The sequence below is a fragment of the Protomyctophum parallelum genome (genome assembly GCF_964188405.1).
Source record: "Protomyctophum parallelum genome assembly, chromosome: 5".
NCBI lineage: Eukaryota > Metazoa > Chordata > Actinopteri > Myctophiformes > Myctophidae > Protomyctophum > Protomyctophum parallelum.
In genome coordinates, this window is record NC_139702.1 from 37,740,760 (window position 1) to 37,761,846 (window position 21,087).

Below are 21,087 nucleotides of genomic sequence, written 5' to 3' on the forward strand. Positions count from 1 at the left end.
GCCTATGGGGGCTATGGGCTTTCCCCATGTATGGGGATTTTACTATCATCCCTGATGATAGTGATCAGTGATGTCACAAACCCTGGGCACAATATATGACGTGACTTGACAAATAGAGAACATTGAGTGACAACATTTTAAACTTTTATTCAAGTACATTTTTACTTTTAGCCTACTTAAAGGCTACTTTTTTGGGCCAGCACTCAGCAGTGGTTCTGCTTTGAAGCTTTGAACCAGGCTCTGCTTTGAACAACACACTGTGATACTTTACGGTCGGCCAACCCATTTTGCGACGGCAAGCCCGGAAGCTGTTGTCCAGGATCTCCTGCCTCTTCACCAAACCACCAACTCTGAAATCTGTGTACATTACACTTCATGTAAAGGTGAGTTTATTCATATCAGTGCTGAATATGAGACGTGACCAACGTGGACCCGCTGTTGTGCGTCAAACACCAACGCCTGGCGTTCGCATCATCTGTGTTTAGGATGACATTGTTTCTTTGTTTACAAATATCCGGCTGCTTTGCCTATATACACGTGGATAGATAGGAGGAACACATGTTAGCCGAGAAGGACCATGTCTGTATTTATAATATTACTCACTCTGATTGGGACAGTGGGTGTATGGTCCGTTGTTCCAATGTGCCCTAGTTGGGTTGAAAGCTGACGCTCGAGGTGAAAGTTTGTGCAATGTCTGCAACATGCAGTCTGCAACTTGCTAGTTAGCTTGTAGCTAACACTAACCAGGCTACTAGAAAGCAATATGACAGAAGAAATAACATGCTGGTAGACCGTGAATGTTGTTTATTCATTTTGGTGTAACTTTTAGTCATGCTTGTCATGAGTGTTATCATTTCAGTCAGGCTGTCTATTTATTTACGTTCTGTAGGCTATAATAATTATGTCATCCTGCTGTAATGGTTAATCCACATTGTTATGAGTAGCCTGCACCACACAAATATCCCTGTACAATGTTTTTTTTTGGATTGATTGAACACTTTATTAACAGTTTGCAATGACAGGCACGGGGCAGTACAGTACAGCAATTGTTTCCATTGGGGTCCTCATGTACTCTTGTAGACCACATGTCCATGACCTCCCCTTGTATGAGGGGCTGGAACACTGTCATTAAAACTGGGTACAATGTATGTACTCGTCCCAGAAATTTCTTCCTCTTTGACCAGAGAGGCAAGCAGGCAGATAGACAGACAGACAGACAGACAGACCCACGCAGAGGGCTAAGACGCCTTTGTCCTTATTCCCTTGTGGACCGCTTGTGACTGCCCAGCATAGCGTTTTCCATGGGGTCTCTGTGGTCTGGGAGCCAATCATCTCCAACCATCATGGCACAGACATGCAGGGATAGTTAGGGCAATGGGCTGTGGTGGCACTGTGTGTGTGTGTGTGTGTGTGTGTGTGTGTGTGTGTGTGTGTGTGCACATGTGTTTAACTTTTAAGTGAGGGGTATATTTTATGTACTGTAGGTGATGTAGCCCATTTTAGATTTATCAAATAAATTAAGCCCGAGTTAAACGACGCAGATGTCGTGCATTGAACATTCCCAATCTTCAAGATCACAATGCGTTTCACTACAGACACAGGGGAGAAGTCCCCCGAGTCCCCTCAAGGAGTCCCGCCAAGTTCTCACTTGTTCTTCCTTGTGTTCAAGTCTATCGGTCCAACTACTTCCTTGCCCACATTTGCAACTATATCTAAACCAAACCTTAACCTAGCCCCTCTCAGAACCCTACATAAAGCTTTTCTGACATTTTGATGAGTTTTATGTTGGGTCCCTGTTCATGACTATATTTTCTGGAACGCGGATGTAAACATGCTCTCTAAGATCCTATCTGCGGCGTGTGACGGCCTTTTTTTGCTTGAGTTATTCTGAATTCGGGAACTTTAAGTACCTATACATCCCGCTGCGAATATCTCCTGTGGCGCGGAAGCCGTTAAGTATTTTTAATCTTTGTTTGACCGATTTGGTAAATAATTAACGGCTTCCGCGCCACAGGAGATATTCGCAGCGGCATGTATGGGTACTTATACTTCACATATTCAGAAACCCTCACACGAAAAAATGTCGTCAAAGAGCGCAGACAGGCCATAAACACGTTGTTTATGTTTTAGTATGGCTGCGTACCAGGTGGCAGGATACTGATGCAACAGGACCCAATGCACTGGGTCTAACAAATGTCAGAAACTTCAGTAGCATTGGGTTCTGCTTGGAGGGCTAACCTTAACCCTGACCGTAACCTCACAGAACTATGCATTAACCTATGCCTCCGGGGCCTCCTTTTCTGGCAGAAAGCCCTCAGGGATACTTCTTCTCCGCACTGTTAATCTTCTATTTTCAATGCACACGGTATGCAACCAATTATAAATCATGGGTTACAGATTCATAACTGCATTGTCTTATGTCCATGTAACATCCATAGTCCATCCATGTTCTCTCGCATTGAGACAGAGAGAGAGCGGGCTTTGGGCAGCACAACTCACTATAAAAAAGACCAAGCGAGATGATATTGGAGTGTCTGGAGTGAATGAGGAGATTTTATAGGCTGAAGGAACAGCTCTGCTAATCCCTGAATCCCTGTGAGTATTAATGATATATAGATGATGGGTAAAAAAGAGTGGTAGAACAGTGGATTTGGCAATTGGCACTCACAGTTACCATTACAAACAACAGCTCTTAAAGCTAGTTAATTGTCAGCATTATCTTAGCCAGGGCTCTCCTACAGCTTAGTGAGCTTACATGCGTGCTCCTGGTACATCGTGATTCGTAGCCTGTTTTGAGAGAGGCGCCTTCTAGAAACACCCTCTTTGGGTGCTCTATTAGCTTGTTCAAATCCAGGGTAGAAGAAGCAAGTTACATAGTGCAGGCAGCTTCAAGATGACTATTTCAATAGAACAGAAAGTGAAATATCCAAATGATAGCTGTTTGCTCTCATATCACCTATCGAGTTGAAATTAGGGGGACTCAATCAGAATAGCTGCACTTCTATTTCTGTTTCACCAGGTTTCAGAATAAATCAATTTGTTTCCTAATGGTCTGACATTAAGCAAGGCTAGATTGATGGTGACAGTCCCCAAAATTGATTGTGGCTGACATGGCAAATTGGCAATGGATATCAAGTTTATGCTGAGCATTTTAATAAAATAAAAAAATCAAATTTTTATCCCATGATTTTGCAACCCATTTTTTCACCCAGTGTCATTTATCTAATGTATTCCTGGGCGCTACACTTCCTCTGCCAACCTGGTGGGGCAGCGGACTGAACTCATGCTTCCTTCTATGCATGAGGAGTCCAAGCTGCTTCTTTTCACCTGACAGGGGAGAGTTTCCCTGGCCGGATGTAGCGCGTGGAAGGAACACGTTATTCCGACCAGTTCCTTTCGCCTCGAGGCATCAGGCGCCCCGGCTGCCAGGCTGGCCAGGGGGAGGTAGTTTAGAGACCAGGATTACTGCATGTTTTTTGTGAGGGTACGGGTACCTACCCTAGGGGACACGGGGAGAACATGCAAAGTTTGCAAACTAAAACCCTGGACCTTCTAGCTGTGAGGCGACAGCACTACCGACTGGCGACTGTGCCACCTGAGCATTTTAATTTTGACTGATTGTGTCAACATCAGTCACATTGTGTGTCAATAGGAAGAGAGGGAGTTCTGTTATGTAATAGTATCTTTATTTTTGGGCAGTTGTTGGGAACATTAATACCCTAACTTTACTGTACGTTTGTCTCTTGTCTCTTCTAACCTTGCAGAACACCGTGGCTGGCTGAAGTTGCCATACCTCCTTGTGTGTGTGTGAGCGCGTGTGTGTGCGTATGCGAGTACATGCGTGCTTGTGCCCTCGGGGTGTTCCGTGGCAATGTATCAGGGTTACCAGGACTGGAGCGAGTTGGAGGATGAGCTGTACAAGGAGGCGGAGGATTCTGAGGGGTCGGACGTTAACAGTGAGCTCGAGTTCCAGCTCTACAGCCAACTCCACTACTCCTCCATCGCCAGAGAGTTGGGGGACAATGAGGACGGAGAACTGGCCGAAGGAACGGAGGAGAAAGGAAAGGACGTTGGGCAGCAACTCGAGGTGATGGAGAAAACCGGAGATGGCGTTGGCGAGCATAACGGCTTGGAGGAAAACCTGCCCGTGTCACATGATGAGGGTGGACAATGGAAACATGCAGAGCTGCGTGAGAAGAAAAGAAAAAAGCAGGTGGTGGTACAGCAAGGTGATGATGAAAGGCGGCGGTTGTCATCATCAGCGGTTAAGGAGGTCATTGTCATCGACTCAAGTCCTGAAGATACAGGTATCACCATCTCAGAGACCGATACAGACGATGGGGTATGCATCCTCAAGGGTCGTACGGCAAACTCAAGACCACTTCAAGCTTCCACTCCATCCCAACGGGTAGGAAGAGACATTTCATTTTATCGATTTGTGCGTGTAATGCATGATTATTCATAACGATTAAATGCCATTAACCACTTGAGCATTATCTATACAAAACGAATGACGAATAGTGAAAATAGCCCATCTACAAGGTTAGTAGATCTGCTATTTTATTGTATGGTGTGTATATATATTTTAATTGTTCCCAAAATAGGGATGTGAAGATTACGTTATGATGAGACAGTTTCTCAGGTGGGCTATATCCCGACCTGCGTGTAGAAATATTTATTATATATTTTTAGTACTCGATACTGCTGAGCACTGACAAATACTCTACCACCAGAGAAACCAAATTTATTCTCACAGTCACAGCCAAACGCATCATGCTTTGTTGCATTTCACTTCACTTGTTTTTTGGCAAAAACAACAACTATGGGTATATTCACTGTCTGCCGGGTACATGTCAGAAGTACAGCCCGCTCAGTCTCAACTTTTCTGAACAACAAACACTTTCACCGTACTTTGACTCTCAAGGAATGTTCCACAATGTCAAACAATAAGCGAGCAAAAGTATTCTCCTTTATAACAAGACTGCAGCAAGCAAATTGAAATACAGTTATGTGATGTAGCATCGAGTCCAATTTGAGCAAAGTCAGCAACGGACAGTCAGTCAGACACTCGCCGAGCACTTCTGGTGTTAACTTGTCAGTGTCACTCATGGGATGGATCACTGCGCATGCTTCCTTCATACAGTGACAGTATTGATACCTAACACCAGTTTTATTCATGATAACTAGTTATTAGCCGGATGTACTTTGTAAGCCATTATTATATACACACAGTAGATAATTAACCGTATGAATGCCATTTAAAAAAAGATCTGCTAATGTTACTTGGTAACTTGTCATTTTATGTAATATGGATGAAAAATAATTAAAGCTGTCAAGTTTTATGTTCTCCATCTACTGTACTGGCAGATAGAGCCAGGTAATTAATTCCCAGGATTCAAACCAGTGAACTACTGCCCAGCTAAGAGGGAATCTTACGTTCACGTTCTTGCAAGGTTGATACGTGGTATATGCTCTGCACTGCTCTGGACAGGGCCCCTGCCCGGGCTCTGGATTCAGATTCAGATACCTTTATTTGCCATTGTGTAAAACACAGAATTGACAGGGCCCTTGCCCGGGCTGCATATATGGAGCTGGCCTGTTCTGACATCACAATTCACAAATATGTTCTGACATCTGCATAGACTATATTTGGGCATGCCTGACAAAGAACTATATGGGCATAAAAGGGACACAGACATATAAATTGGGCGGGGAATGCTTTTCCAACTTCCAAGTAGGCCAGTGCCTAGTTGGTTTCAAGATGCAATTCTGGGGAAATTGCCCATGTTTATGCAACAAACGGTTACATTTATTGCATTTGCGGCTCCCCCTATGGATGAAAATGGAATTGCTTTTGGCTCTGTGTTGATGATGGGGTCACTGAAGTGGAGTGTACGTATGGTTCATGATTTGTGGCATTTTTTGTAAAATAGCCCACTAACTTGTGGCAGCAATGTACTCCTATCCTTTGGCAAAATAATATGGGTATCTATCTTTTTAAATCTGCAATGTAACTTTCCGATTCCTTTTGTGGAACAGTTACCTGGACAGTAGCTGCACGAGCAAGCAGTGACACTCCAGTAATAGGTAGACATATGTTTGTGTGTGATAGGCTCCCGCGAAGCACGATTTATACTTCGATTTGCAACGGTGTCATGCAAAATAGCCGATCTACAAGCTTACAGCACGTTGCATCCGTGAGGCAGTGTGAATTTGTAGATTGGCTATTTTTTGCATGCCCCACCGTCATAACGACACGACAACGGTGTGAAAAGTGTGAAACTGTGATCAGTCACTATTAAAGCATTTCCACAAAGCTGGAAAATAACTAATCAATATCCATGGTTGTTTTTAGATCCTCCAGAAAAGGAAGAGCAGTTCCAGTCTGGAGCCGATTGTGGTTCTGGACTCTGAGGATTCGGCAGCAGAATCTGAATCGAAACCATCTGGATCAGTGTCTGATTCCGAATCAGAGTCGGATGGACTTGAAAACTGGATGATCCTGGGAACCAGGAACCAGGAAGGAGATCAGAGCATCTCGCTCAACTTGGAGGGGAGCATCTCGCTCAACTTGGAGGGAGCTGATACAGGTATGTGTGTTTATGTGTCTGTCAAAAATAATCGATTCGGCAATGCATCACAATTCGGCCGTGTGGCAATGCAATGCAGCAATATGACATAATCGATAATCAAAGCCTAAATATAATTATAATACTGTATATAATATTATATTTAACTAGAGCGGTGCCCATGGGGCCTATACAGCGGTGCCCGTTGGGCACTGGCTTACTTGGAACGATGCAAGTTGGAAATGCATGCCCTACCCAGATATTATGCGTTGGAGCCTCTACAGCGGTGCCCGTTGGGCACTGGCCTACTTGGAACGATGCAAGTTGGAAATGCATGCCCCACCCAGACATAAGTCTGTGTCCCTTTTATGCCCATATATGTAGTACTTTGTCAGGCATGCCCAAATATGGAGTATATGCGGACGTCAGAATGATGTCCGAACAGGCCAGCTCCATAGCCCGGGCCTGTCCAGAGCCCGGGCAGATGCCGTTTTGGGGCGGTTCTGGACAACCGTGGGTCCGACCGACTCGACACCGGCCACTCCACCCCCTGCGCTGGTGTGGAATGCGTGTGTCGAATTTGAAGTCGTCTGGGCGAACGGTTCTCGAGTTATGGGGATTACACACACAGACGGAGACAGAGAGCATTTATAGATAGATATATTTCTAAATTTAAAATGCTGTTGTTCAGTATATCTGACTGCTTGTATTTACTGCTGAAATATTTGCCATTTTGTGCTATAATTTAGAAAAATGTGATGAATTGCATTGCAATGCATCGTGGAATCAATGTGGAACCTGATGACAGTGCAAATGCACACCTAGTATGTAGGGTAGTGCAGTCATACGGTCTGTGCAACCTTGTCTGTGGTTTCTGTTTGCAGTGGTGACCGACTGTTGTGTGTATGTGTTGTATGTGTGTGTTGTTGAGCCATTATGCTGTCTCATGTTTATGCGCGTTACTGGGAAAATGGGAAGCAAGGAAGGGATATCCTTTTTCTTCCATATTCTGCAATCTGCATTGATAAAGAATGCACGCAGCACACAGTGTACGTTGTGAACAAGCCCTATTGTTGTGTACATACGTATGTGTATGTTTACATATTTGTGTGCTATTAGTATTCCCTACATTAGTTTGCTCAATTCTTTGCTGCCTTAATGCGTCTTCAAGAATCTTTGTGCATCTTTGTGCATGTGCATTGACATGCGTGTGTGTGTGTGTGTGTGTGTGTGTGTGTGTGTGTGTGTGTGTGTGTGTGTGTGTGTGTGTGTGTGTGTGTGTGTGTGTGTGTGTGTGTGTGTGTGTGTGTGTGTGTGTGTGTGTGTGTGTGTGTGTGTGTGTGTGTGTGTGTGTGTGTGTGTGTGCGTGCGTGCGTGTGTGTGCGAGGGGGAGAGAGAGAGAGTGTGGCTATTTGTGTTTCTAAACCACTGTATTCTAATCAGCATGCATGCATTGCACACACACACACACACACACACACACACACCAACAGTCGTAACGCTAATGCCAAAAACAAACAAACGGAAAGACAACAACGCAGAGAGGGGGGAGGTTTGTGAGTATTAATCAGAAAAGAATGAATAAAAATGCTCTCTGCAAATCTCTCCAGATCTAAACATTATCTTAACCTGCAGTCTCAGCAACATTTACAGTCTCTCTCTCTCTCTCTCTTTCGCTCTCACTCTCTCAACCTCAGCCCCCCCTACCTAACACCCCCCCCATCCCAATCTTTTATCCTATTTTCTCACTATTGTGCGTGCGCGCTCTCTCTCTGTCTCCCTCTTTCTGTTTCTTGCTCATTTGAATTTCCCTGGGCTGACGTTTCTGCAAGAGTGCTTCTGCTCACACACACACACACACACACACACACACACACACACACACACACACACACAGCGCTAGGGTAAAGGAGGGGTTTGATGTTGGTAGTGAGGCTCAAGGTTTGGCCTGGCTTTGGGAGGAAAGAAGGATTTTGGATCTCTCTCTATCTCTCGTCTGGCCTCTGTGATCTTTGGAGCTTGACCTCATGTCTGCGCACGGACGGGGGGCCGCGCGGGGTGGTAGGGGTCTTAAAAAGAGGGAGGTGGTGTTGCATAGAAGAAAGCAGGGGCTAAAGGCGAGGACGTTTTTTTAGGAGTGGTGTAGGTTTTGGGTTCCTTCCTGTCTTTCCTCTCCTCGCCCTGTCGTGTGTTATATTCTGCTTGAAAATGAGGTTAGAAGACTGGCTTCTACTGGGGATCAGTCCTGTACGGCTTCTATTCATTTACATCAGCAAATCTTCGCTGACGGGTGTAAAAATGTAATGGCCAAACGCGTTAATTTTATATGCCCAAACCCGTTAATTTTAAATGCCCAAACCCGTTCATTTTAATAGAAATCTAACAAGCAAAATGTGTTTCAATGGATGTAAGGGAGTTCTAAGATTTAGTCACAGGCTCTGTTACATCATTTCATTGCTTAATCACTTTCAACCTGGAATTCTAATTTCATGCTACTGCTATAGTATAGAGTAGACTATAGACCCTTTTCACATACATTTTGAAGAATGGTAAACTGGTGAAGGCCCCATCGTACATTTTGGTGTGTGCTTTTCTTTTTGGTCCGGCTGCAGGCTGGCATGGAGTGTAGCAGTACAGTACTGTAGAGGATCTGTACATGCTGGCACACAGCCACACCCACAATTAATGTTATTACCTTCAGCTGCTTTTACCCGTCAAAATGTCTGCGATGATTTAAAAGGGTCTACTGCCAGGGGGGGTACTGGATGAAACGCAGTCTCACACACGTTGCTAAAACATACCATTGTGTGTGTGTGCAAGCGCAGTAACAGGTTTACACTGCCAGTGACTAATAGCATTTGTATGCCTAAAGCCCATCTCAGCATCACCATCAAATCACATTCACTACACTCAGTCTGTGAAGAGCTCTCTCTCTCACCTACAGAAATTGAATCCTGTCTTACTCCTCTCTTTCTCTCTCTCTCTCTCTCTCTCTCTCTCTCTCTCTCTCACACTCACACACACACACACACACACACACACACACACACACACACACACACACACACACACACACAGTCACTTGTTCACACATACTCACACTTTTACAGTCTAATCTTTATCTTACGCTCTTATACAGGCTTTTATCTGACAACATGGACACACACACACACACACACACACACACACACACACACGCAGACAGAGTGCCTATAAGGGGCATCTGTTGGCAGGAGGAGGGTGTGGATGGTTGACGGTAAAGAAAGGAGAAACGGAACAAGAAGAAGCTAGATTAAAAAAAAAAGAAACACAGCAATAGAAAGAGTAGAGCCGCCTGTCTGTCCTGCAGCATCAGCCAGACGGAACAGCAGAGAAAAATAAGGGCTTTCCAAAAACCAGCTCAGTGCCTCTCTCACCCGCCGCGATGGTGTGTGTGTGTGTGTGTGTGTACAGTGTACATGCCTGTGTGTGTGTGTGTGCGTGCGTGCATCCCCAAGTGAATGAGCTTGGGGGGCGGCAGGGAAGTGCTCAAGCTAAACTTGAATCATATTAGTTAAACCTCGCTTGGTGGTCACACACGTTTTTCTTTTTTTCGTTGCCCCCCCGCCCCCAACCACCCCTCCTCTTCACCTCCACCACTCTCTCCTTTTTTTGTCCCCTCTGTCTTGGTCAGCGCACACCAAACTTTGTTTGAGGCTTAGATAGTCCACACCGGCTTGCTGATGGGGTGGCCGATCGTATCACTGTATATAGCCAGAGTTGTGTGTGTGTGTGTGTGTCTGTTTGTGCACCACAAGTAAGGTCTGGTGACTGAGATGGTGTGTGTGTATCCTAAGGTTAACCTCTTCCAGAGCAGAAGAAGGTAAGTTCTCGTCTCTTCCACACTTAATACACAACTTCTTTCTTCAGTGATGTCATACAGTCTATAGTTAATAGTATTAGATGGTGAAGCCTGACCTCTTTTTTTTTTTATGTAGGATTTCGTCTATATATATATATATATATATATAGGGACGACAGTTACAGACGTATGTTCCGTATCCGTTTACATGTGCTGTGTTCAGCAAAGCTTAGAGGAGGGTGGTTGGCCTAAACATGGACGTGGATGCTGAGACTGCAGTAGGCCTTTGTGGTTTATGATGCTTGTTGCAGCCCAGCTTTCCATCAGACTGATGGAAAGCTGGGCTAAGGATGGAATAGCGGAATAAGGTAGTGGAATAAAGGTGTGAGTGCGTGCGCGTGCAAGCGTGCGTGTGCGTGCGTGTGCGTGCGTGCGTGCGTGCGTGTCTGTAGGTGTGTGTGTGTGTGTGTTCAGGGCATTGGAATGGTACGATGAGATTACAATGGTATGTAGTGTGTGGGCGGGCAGGCAGGAGGGGGGCATGGATAGGATCAGCTCTTATCGGGGCTGCCCAGTGCCACACGAGGTGTAACGCCACACCCACACTGCCACACACAACGTGTTTGAACAGACACACACACACATGCGCACGCACGGCATAAAAATCTGTGCCATAGCTTGAGTTGTATTACTATCTCCCGTTTCTCTATAGGGTATGCAAATTATGTTGGTCTACTGTGCAGAGGCCAAAAATATCCCAATAAATATGCAGATATAAAATATGCAGTGCCTTTTACCCGAACTAACATTTTTGACACTGGCAAAAACAGTCATTTAAGATATATTTCTTAATTTGGTAAATGGAACCACCAGCTTCCTTCTTCCATAGTGTGAAGGGTACTTGAAGTCATTTGTCTCCATTACTAATCATCTTACTAAGGTGCTTGTTCCTCTTAGTATTTCCTCTGACTTGTTACATCGTCACAGACGATATATTTGAGTTTAGTAGTTGTATTGAACTATTTTACCATCAATATGCTATGTTTGATCAACTCTGAATTATAGTTAATTGACAGTTCTGACCTGAGAAAGCATATGATTCAATCAGAGCGTGTTCATCTTTTTAAAATTAGCAATTATTTGAGATGTATCTCATATTTGGTTTTAGAACTGCCTTATTGGTTGTCACTGTTGCTGCGAATCACTTTGTTTCTGGTTTCAATGGCTTTGATGGTCAGCTTCAATGAATCGATGCTTCTGCCGTGTAATTAAGTTTCTCATTCTTTGGTCAGGTGTTTCGCGACGTTGCTAGGCAAGATCTACGACTGGCCACCTCACACTCTAACTGCTGATTTGCACTCTAGTTTTCTCAGACCCCATGTGTAGACTGTTGGAAAAGGACAGAACCAAAGAATATTTAAAGTCTGTTAGGAAAAGATCAGAAGGAAATGTGCAGTGGGAATTCACAGCATAATAAGAAAAGAATATTTAAAATGAGTGCTTTTGTGTAAATGGAAAGAAATATGGATGACTGGAGTCTGGACAGAGACAGCGGGACAGAAGAGCAGAGAGCGAGCGGGAGGGAGAGAGAGATGAGAGTATGTAAGCTAAACCAGAAGAGACAGGCCTGGAAAAGGATCATCCATGGTGTTACTGGTGGTCCCCCGGCAGAGATTTCAGCATAGTTCTTCTAACAGAGTTACTTATCCATCATTTATATCAAATGTGTCTCCAACCATTGCATCCCCCCTCCCCTCCCACAGAAACCTGTGTGTCCGACTGTCAAATCCGATTGTAGTTGATGATACCTTTTACTAAAAATCAATTCACGGTGTGGGTGTGTGTAGAAACACAGCCCCACCGATGTGGCTTAGGCTCCATGTTGCATCATTCAATGACTCATATTGCTAGCTATTGTTTCTGCTATTGTTAAAGATTTAAGTCGTCATGTACAGAAGGATTCTGTGGTGTGGTGTGTTACCCCAGGGTTGTGATTTTAAAGGGCGGCTGGGACATATCATATGTGGTATACTTTAAACAAAACGAGGGAGAAATGGTCCAAATTGTTGGTTCTATGGACAGCGCTTACAATGAAACGTATTATATTGTAGTCTCTCAGTACCACATTATTAACATCCCTATTATATACAGTATATAAAAAAAGATGTGTAGTGTGAAAGCTTTCTTAAGTATTTAATTGATCTGATATTATTGTTATCAGAGACGTGGAGAGGATATAACCCTCCTATAGGAAAATAATCTATATTAAAATTATTTAAGAAAATGTCTCTGTATTTAATTTTCTGTCTGGAAACAAAACAAAAAAAGTCCCCGCAAACATCTGTTGTTGCTGCTGCAGGTGCTCATTTGTATTAACGTGGGTGGTTTATTTTAATAGAATGGGTGCACTAGGTATTTAAATATAAACTACTGGAAAAACATTTCCACACACACACACACACACACACACACACACACACACACACACACACACACAGAGACTACACATCTCTACCTGTCACCGTTCAAACAATGTCCTCAGTCCACAGCTAGCACAGTATTATTAAATTTTTCTTTCTGATAGGCCATGGTATTATTGTTGATGTATAAACTTGGTCCACACTGCAGTGGAACAGTAAAGCATTATGTATCCCATAATCTGGTCCGCATGGTCAGATGAAATCGGACGACGACGTTAGAAATACTTGGGCAGGTTTGACGTGAGATGGACGGTTGAGTGTTTCGCGGTGGCAAGATGAAAGACAAAACGTGAGATACACAGAGAGAGAGGGACAGGCGGACCGTTTCATCATGGCTGAGGTGAGCCCAACGACCGTGCCTGCACTCACTGGAACAAAGCTTCATCATAGGGTAGTTCTGAACAGGAATGGTTTCAACCTTTTGAAATGAAATACCACACACAGCAAGGCGGAGTTTCGATGTTGAACTGTGATTATTATTGTTATTTCTTTAATTCAGACTTCTCTGCGATCGATGTGGCTCCAGATTAATCTTTAAATCGTTTTTTTTTCTTCTTCTAATATTATGTGGACACACCAGTGCACCTTTTGAAGCACCGGTAGCCTGATGGAAGGGGTAATAAACTGGAGACCAGAGGGTCCCCACTGTACTGTAATGCATGCATGTGTATGTGTAGTTCAACCTTTTATTTAAGCATGATAACCCTCTGAGATCAGGAGTCTCCTTTCAAGGGGAAACCTTCAACACACATTGTGCCCTGAAGCTATAAGGGGAGACACACACACACACACACACACACACACACATTTGTATTACTATACGTGTGAGGATATCCACATTTTAGGACGGCAGGTTATAGGCCTGCTGTTTTCGGTACACAACGCTGGCACGCAAAACTCCGATCCCAATCCCTAAACCTAACCTCTAAATGCCTAATCCTAACACAAACACATTTCATTTTTCATTTCATGAACTGCAAAAAACATCCTCACAATTATCTACGGTATTAATCTAATTCAGTGGTTTTCAACCCTGTTCATATCGAGGGCCATTATTTATTCTGCATTTGAGCCACGCACAACCATTTGAGAGGATTTAGCCCCTCAGACGCAAAACTAAAGAATATTTTGCTATCGTCGGATAAGATTTAGACTTTGTCCACAATGCCATGCTGTATTGATGTTGGTAACTTGGTACCATTAGGAGAGATAACAGGCAAACAATGATCAAAATAACAATGATTTTACATTCTCTAACCTATAATTGTGTGTAGATTTCTTGTAAATTAAGTAATACAGATGTTTAACAATAATGTAACTCTTGAGTGTAAAATGAAACCAAAATGTTCCATTTGGTTTCATTTCACGCTCTCAAGAGTTAACGATATTATAAGGGTCCATTTGGTTACCAACTCTGCATCATTTAGCTGGAGAGTTGGTTGAATACCACTGCTCTACTATTAGAGCAGTTAGGCCTTCACAAGTATAATAATACACGTACACACACATGCTCATGTGGACTCAAGCGTTGTTGCATGATTAAATTAAATGTCCAAGGCCCAATACAGCAGTGCCATATTGTAAGGTCTCATTTAACAGCATAGCAGGAGAGACATGTTGGACAATGGATAATTAATAACATAATATGACACTTCACAATGTCAATGGACGTGCACTTATCTCCTCGTGGGCTCCGCTGTACCACATTGTGCGTACGGACATAGACTCTGTGCCATTGCTTTTTACTGCTCGTCCTCTTTCCCCAAAACATGGAGGCTGTGTGAAGAGGTGCTGATGAGAGGAAGAAAGGAAGGAAGGCGTGAAGGAAATGAGTTGGGGAAGGGAAAGGGGAAATAACTAAACGTCAATTACAATTACCAATAATAATCATTATAATTAAGCAGTCACTTAATGGAAAATCAAATTATTGTGGGTGACTGTGGGGGAGAGGGACGTCCCACGGGACTGTATTAATTTCTGTTCTTTTATTTGGCCGCTGAACTTTCTCTTATTGTCTTTCCTTTTTTGGAAAAGTGTGTGTGTGTGTGTGTGTGTGTGGGGGGGGGGGGTGTTAAGAGGGCTTTATTAACTGATAGCCTAGGGTTGTGATATTTTAGGGGGGTGAGGAGGGGTGTGGGGGGTAGGAGGAATAGCTATTAATATTAATATGTTTTGGGCATGAGGGGGGGGGGGGCTGGGGTTGTGAAGCAGGGCAAAAGGCAGTCATGGATCCACAATACCCCCCCCCCCCCCACACACACACACACACACACACACCCCCCTACCTTTTTTCTTTTACTGTCTCATTCGTTTCATTCTATCTTTTCTTTCTCCATGACTCTTCTTTGCCTCTTCTTGACTGGAGGCGCAAAGAGAAGTAGATGTTGTTTTCAAAGCGTTGAGTTCAGTTTAACAGTCAATATGGCAAGGGGAGTCTAGCCCCCCCCCACCCCACCCCCACACACACAGTCTCTGGTACAGTTGCTCGGTATGCAAAGGGACTGCCTAATAATAGCGTGGCCATGTTTTTCAGAAGGTCCCAGAGGGTTGCAATGTGTGCAATTCTTGCCAATACTCCACGTGTGTGTGTGTGTGTGGTTAGTAGTTTCCTCTCCAGAGAGGCCTATAGCAGTGTGTATGTGGCCATTCTGAGACTTTCCTGCCCATGTCTCTTAATTAAGGAGATCCAGACAGAGAGCAGCTGGGCTGGGTCTGGCCTAGCTGGCACTCACCGTTCCTTCCATCCATCCATAAATCCATCCATCCACCCATAATCCATCCATCCTTCCCTTTTCTCCACTCACCCTTTCCAAGGATGACACTTTCCTGTCATCCTTCGCCTCCCGTTATGCATGCATTTCATTGCGTACCCGTTTCTTGACTTGGTGGGATGGCAATGTCCTCCCCTCTGTCCCCCCATGTTTAGTTTTCTAGCCCCTCTGCGAAAGCTTTGAATATTTGAAACAGTGAGGCATTGGCGTAATCAATAGCGCTAGGATTTGCACAGTGTCACGAGAGAGAATTAATTAATTGGCACAATCTCTCTGTGGATTTATTTATCTTTTTAAAGTGCGGAGGTTGATTTTGGAAATTGAACATCTGTGTCCATGAGCAATCTCCACCTTCCTTCACCATAAGCCTCCTAGCTTCACCGCTTCCACCATCCCACCGTTCTCGTTGCCCCCAGACTCCATCCATTCCTCCATCCACCAAGAGAAATCCCTGGTTACGTAGCTGTTGCTATGCCAGTGTCGCAGAGACAGATTTGAAACTATAGGCTTGCCTCTGTGTTTACCGTGTCTGTATCAATGTATTGGTGAGGTCGCCAAATGAAGTGTTATATTACGTGGTCCCGCATATTTTATATTCTGATGTGCACCACTTAGACCTATTTAATAACGGATGAGTACATTTGTTCTGTGCGATCAATGGCTTACCATTGGCATAGTAGCTGTGCATGGAATTGTGTTTCATTCATTGAATGAAGTATTTGCTCAGGTGTGTGTGTGTGTGTGTGTGTGCGTGCTCGTGCGTGCTCGTACATGTGCGTGTGCATGCGCATTAGCACACCTTGGCTATCCCTTTATCCGGGGATTATGGTTAAATGGAATGCTGAGATTCTGGCAGGGAGCGGCCGATAAAGCTGAAGTCGGCGTTCGGAGAGAAAATTAATTATTGAGGATAAAATCAGAGCCAGGGAGATAGTTACTGAGTCGTTGGGGAGTTTAGTCATTGATATTTCAGCACAGGCTTGTAGACACCATGCAGAGTTCATCGACACCCTTAAAGGCTGTGTGTGTGTGTGTGTGTGTGTGTGTGCGTGTGCGTGCACACGCATGCTCTGTGCACAAAGTATTGGTTATTATGCCAAGGGTTCTCAAACAAAAATATATAACATTTGGTCTCTTTGCTGTTTAGTATTTTTTTGGTCTGAAGACTGTTAGCTGGAAAGGCCCTCCAAAAGACCTCTATAGTCCCGAGGTCTTCCTCTACAGAGAGCCACTACTTTACACTGTATAGGAGCTGCTTATTTGGATGGTCATGATGTTGTGTTTATTTCAAATGGTGAAAGGAAAATATTTTCGATCTGGATCAGTCAAGTTGTGTGAATATGCTCTTGTATTGGGCTGCATTTACAGCAGAAAGTGACAAAAAGAAAGTGACAAATATTTGTCACTTTCAAATAAACTGAATGGACGAAAGCTAAGGATAATGAAAGGCACACCTTTCAGTGTAAGAACATACAGTATTTGACAATGCCATTGCTAGGTGTAACTCAGTTAAGGCCTATTCATAGTCTGGATTTTCGGTGGTGAGGTGACCACCGCTCCGGTGGTGAGCTGACCACCGGAGCTGAAATAACATTGAGCGGTGGTGAGTAAAACAGAGAGAAGGGCAGGAGCGGTGGCGGTGGTTTGCTCTTCACCGCGGCTCGTGACGTCATGTTGTAGTTCGGTGGTCACCTAACCACCGTAAATCCAGACTATGTATGAGCCTTTAGTTGGTTTGCTTCTTGGAACAACTGGCAGAAGTATCTCGCAGAAGTGGAACCGCAATCGGAAGTATTGTCGCACAGCTGGTTTGTGAATTTCTGTATTGTACCACACAGGAGGACATTACATGAAAGGATATTACATGAACATTAAAACGCCAAAGGAGTTTTATTCTTACGGCCACATGCTTTTCTCAAGAATTCTCTGGATCAAAATGCTTTGTACTAGTGCAGTGCTAGGTGGTTTTGCATTTAATCTTTTGACATATTTGATGATCATGAATGTAAATGTTCTTCTCGCATGTCGTATTATATTGCTTTTACTGCCATACTGGATAAGTAGGTTATTACCGAGCAAGCCTGGTCGCACCAGAACATGTAACCTATATTCTCACACTCTAGCCTTGTGGATTAAGTAGGTGGATTAAAGTGCGAGTCATCGAAAAGTTTCCTGGAAGGTGTTAAAATTAAACCTGCGGTGTGCAGTACTTGTGCAGCGCATTGATTCCTTGTGTTGTTGTATAAGCTTACATCATTTTACTTGATTTTAGGAAAATCCCTCACAACAAAGTGAAATTCTCAGCTAGTATTTGAGATTGTAACAACTCAAATAAAAATGTGTTCATAAAAAAGTAAATAAAAAAAGGCATTTTTTAAAACAAAGCAATACTGCCTCATCAAAGTTGATATTGTGTCTTTATATATTGTCAATTACTTGCATGAGAGTGGGCGAGGTTGTGGAGTTAGCTGTTTTAGCAGACAGTTTGAGGGTCCAATTGAGTTGTCAGAAGCACTTTTTAATAATTGTAATTGGTTCAGTGTTCTTTTGTAACCAACACACAGACATAAAGGGTGTTCAATATTGATTCATGGAAAACAAAAAATCAAAAACCTGAAAAATGTAGTTAGCTGGTTTCTGCTGGACAGCGACAATATACTAAAATATTATAGCTTACTGATTAACTACTTTCAACATGGTGTCCCTATTTTAAAATGGTCAGAAATAGCGATAGAAGATCTACAAGCGCCAACACGATGTGGTGCAATGTGTAGTTGTGCTGTGTGAGCTTGTTTTTCACGACACACCATCTTACGACAAAGGATTAATACCCTGTATTTCATGCTCTTTACAAAAGACAAATAGGACCACTCAAAATTCCTCTTTGCTGTGGACATCTTATCAACAGGTCAACAGAACAGCACTAGCTCACCTCACTCACATGTATGCATTTTAACATATGAGCATTGAGCAATGAAAATTACATTATTGAAATCAGAGGAATTTACTGTCCTGGGGTGGCACATCACCTTATATTCCCATATCCTCAGTGTCCTACCTGCTCACAAAAGGCATTTGCTGATCCAACAGGGGTTTTTGTGTGTGTGTGTGTGTGTGTGTGTGTGTCGTCTTAAGTGCAGACTGATCAATAGTAATTGGGTTGAGTATCTCTGACCTGTTTCTCTCCTTTGTGCTGAGGGCCTTTTGTCGGCTGACAGGGCCGAGAGAGACGGAGAGAAAATGGAGGATGTTTGCAAGTCGTCGAGCATGACTGACTCTCAACCAAGTCTCTGGATATTAGCATGTGGTTATGTGTACATGTGTGGTGCGGAAGGGAAACTTCAGGGTGACTGGGATGATATCTACTTACTAAGTGTTAGTAAAATGGGGATAACTTGATTGTATAGCTCACTCACTCACTCACTCACTCACTCACTCACTCACTCACTCACTCACTCTTTCTCTATTCTTGGTGTTGTGTGTGTAACTGTGTATAGAGTTGGTGTGTGAGCTCCACTGGTATTAGTAAGGAGGTATTAGGCATAAACTCTAAGGTATATTAAAGCAGCGGCCCTGTTGTTCATATAAACACGGCAATTCAATTTAGCCTGCCCCGCGGGGAATGGGATTTCAGCTACAGAGAGAGGAGGGAGCGAGGGAGGGAAGTGGAGGAGGAAGGGGATGAGGTAAGGATAGGTGAAGGGAGAGAGCAGAGAGTGGGGTGAGGAGAAGAGCAGCAGCATATAGTGGAATGAAGAGAGAATGGGTAGAAGAGGAGAAATGGGGGCGGAGTGTAAAAGTGGTTGTGTGTGTGTGTGTGATGGGCAAGGAGAGAGGGCAGGTGAGATGAAGGAGAAAAGAGGGGGGAAAGCATAGAAGGCAGGGATAGTAAAATCCTCACAGCCAGACGAATTTTCCGGAAGTGTCAAATTGTCAATGTGACCCGGCAACTCCTGGCAAAGTGGACGGAGGAACATCGCCCGAAAAAATGAAAATAATGTATCTTTTGGGCGACATCGTCCGGCTGTCCATTGTTCTCCCGCTGTTAAAACGCACTGCAAGTGTTCATTTAACTGAGTGTACAAATAGACACTTATGACTATGAGGCAGTTTTTTTAAGTGTTTCATTATATGTGTCATGACATATGCATGTGTGTGTGTGCATATGCATGTGCTGGCATGCACATAGGTGTTGCCCACAGTTAATTTCAGCATATGCACCGGGCGGCGGGTGTGCGCAAGCGCACACAGGCTGAAGGTGGGCTGTACACGGTTGGACAGAGCCCCTGTGAGAGAAGCCACGCAGTTCTATTATTCAATCCAAATTCAAATGGGCTTGTCAGGGAAGCTCCGGCTTTTTATTACCTGTCAGAAATGCCCAGGGATGGATGGACGGATGGAGGCAGAAGAGGGGAGCAAATTAAACGACAGTAAATAAGACCCCACCCCCTTCTCTCCACTCTCTCCTGCCATCCCCCCACACTGTGTTTTTTAGACACACACACACACACGCGCACACACACCGCGCACACACGCACGCATACACGCGCACACGAACATTCACAGCCTTTGACAGCGTGGTGTTGTTCCTGCGATCCCTAGTTTACCTTAAGCAGGTTTATCTGTCAGTCACACGGAGAGAGGGAGAGAGCGAGCGAGAGAGACCTAATTATTTTCTTGATGGCCGATTATAATCTCCATCTCGCAACAAAATCAGAGTGAAGCTAGTTTATCGTTTTTTTTAAGTCGACATGCAAATAAGTCTTCATTCTATGGTCTTTATTAAAGCGCAAATAGGGCATGTTCCTGATCGCCCAGGAGCAGAAGGGTGAACGCTTTGATGGAACGGAAGGAAAAAGTTAAATCTGGGTAAAAGAAACGTTATCAGGAGAGGGGCAGAGCCGCAGAGATGCAAGATACATCTCACGAGCTGTGCAAGAGCCTGTGGAAAAGAGAGGGTAGACCTTGGACTCTTTATGTATACACACACACACACACACACACGCACGCACGCACGCACGCACGCACACACACACACACCCCCCCATGTCTTGCCCCCTTCAGCCAGGCAGAACCCCTGCCATCTGTCTATCCCCCCTTTTCCCGTTCTTCCTCTTCTCTCCATCACACCCTCCTCCTCTCTCTCTCTCTCTTCTCCTGTCTGATCTCCTTCTAGAACTACTGCCCCCCCCTCCCCCCCACTGCCTCCCACTCACCCTCTGTTTTCTGTTTGTCTGGGCTGATACTTCCCCACCTTTTATCCACCAATGGAATTCAGAAGAATCTGGAGGGGAATATGCAGTATATTCCAGGAGGAAGTGGAGGGGAATTCCTTCATCTGCAGGCAGAGCCCAGTGGCCCCACATGCCAATGTAAAGTTCCATTAAACGTACAGTATATATTAACAGCAGGGTATTTTCTTCTTA

The 21,087-nt window shown here is 44.1% G+C and overlaps 1 protein-coding gene across 3 annotated transcripts in view; it reads left to right on the top strand.

Moving 5' to 3' along the window:
• Positions 1 to 301: 301 nt before the first annotated feature.
• The window catches only part of zcchc7 (zinc finger, CCHC domain containing 7), a 64,987-nt gene continuing 44,201 nt past the window's right edge, over positions 302 to 21,087 (top strand). For all 3 annotated transcript variants that reach the window (XM_083765403.1, XM_083765404.1, XM_083765405.1), the window contains exons 1-3: positions 302 to 383; positions 3,765 to 4,408; positions 6,356 to 6,590. In XM_083765403.1, the coding sequence (XP_083621529.1) occupies positions 3,872 to 4,408; positions 6,356 to 6,590 (772 nt within the window). In that variant the 5' untranslated portion in view covers positions 302 to 383; positions 3,765 to 3,871. The remainder of the gene's footprint in view (positions 384 to 3,764; positions 4,409 to 6,355; positions 6,591 to 21,087) is intronic.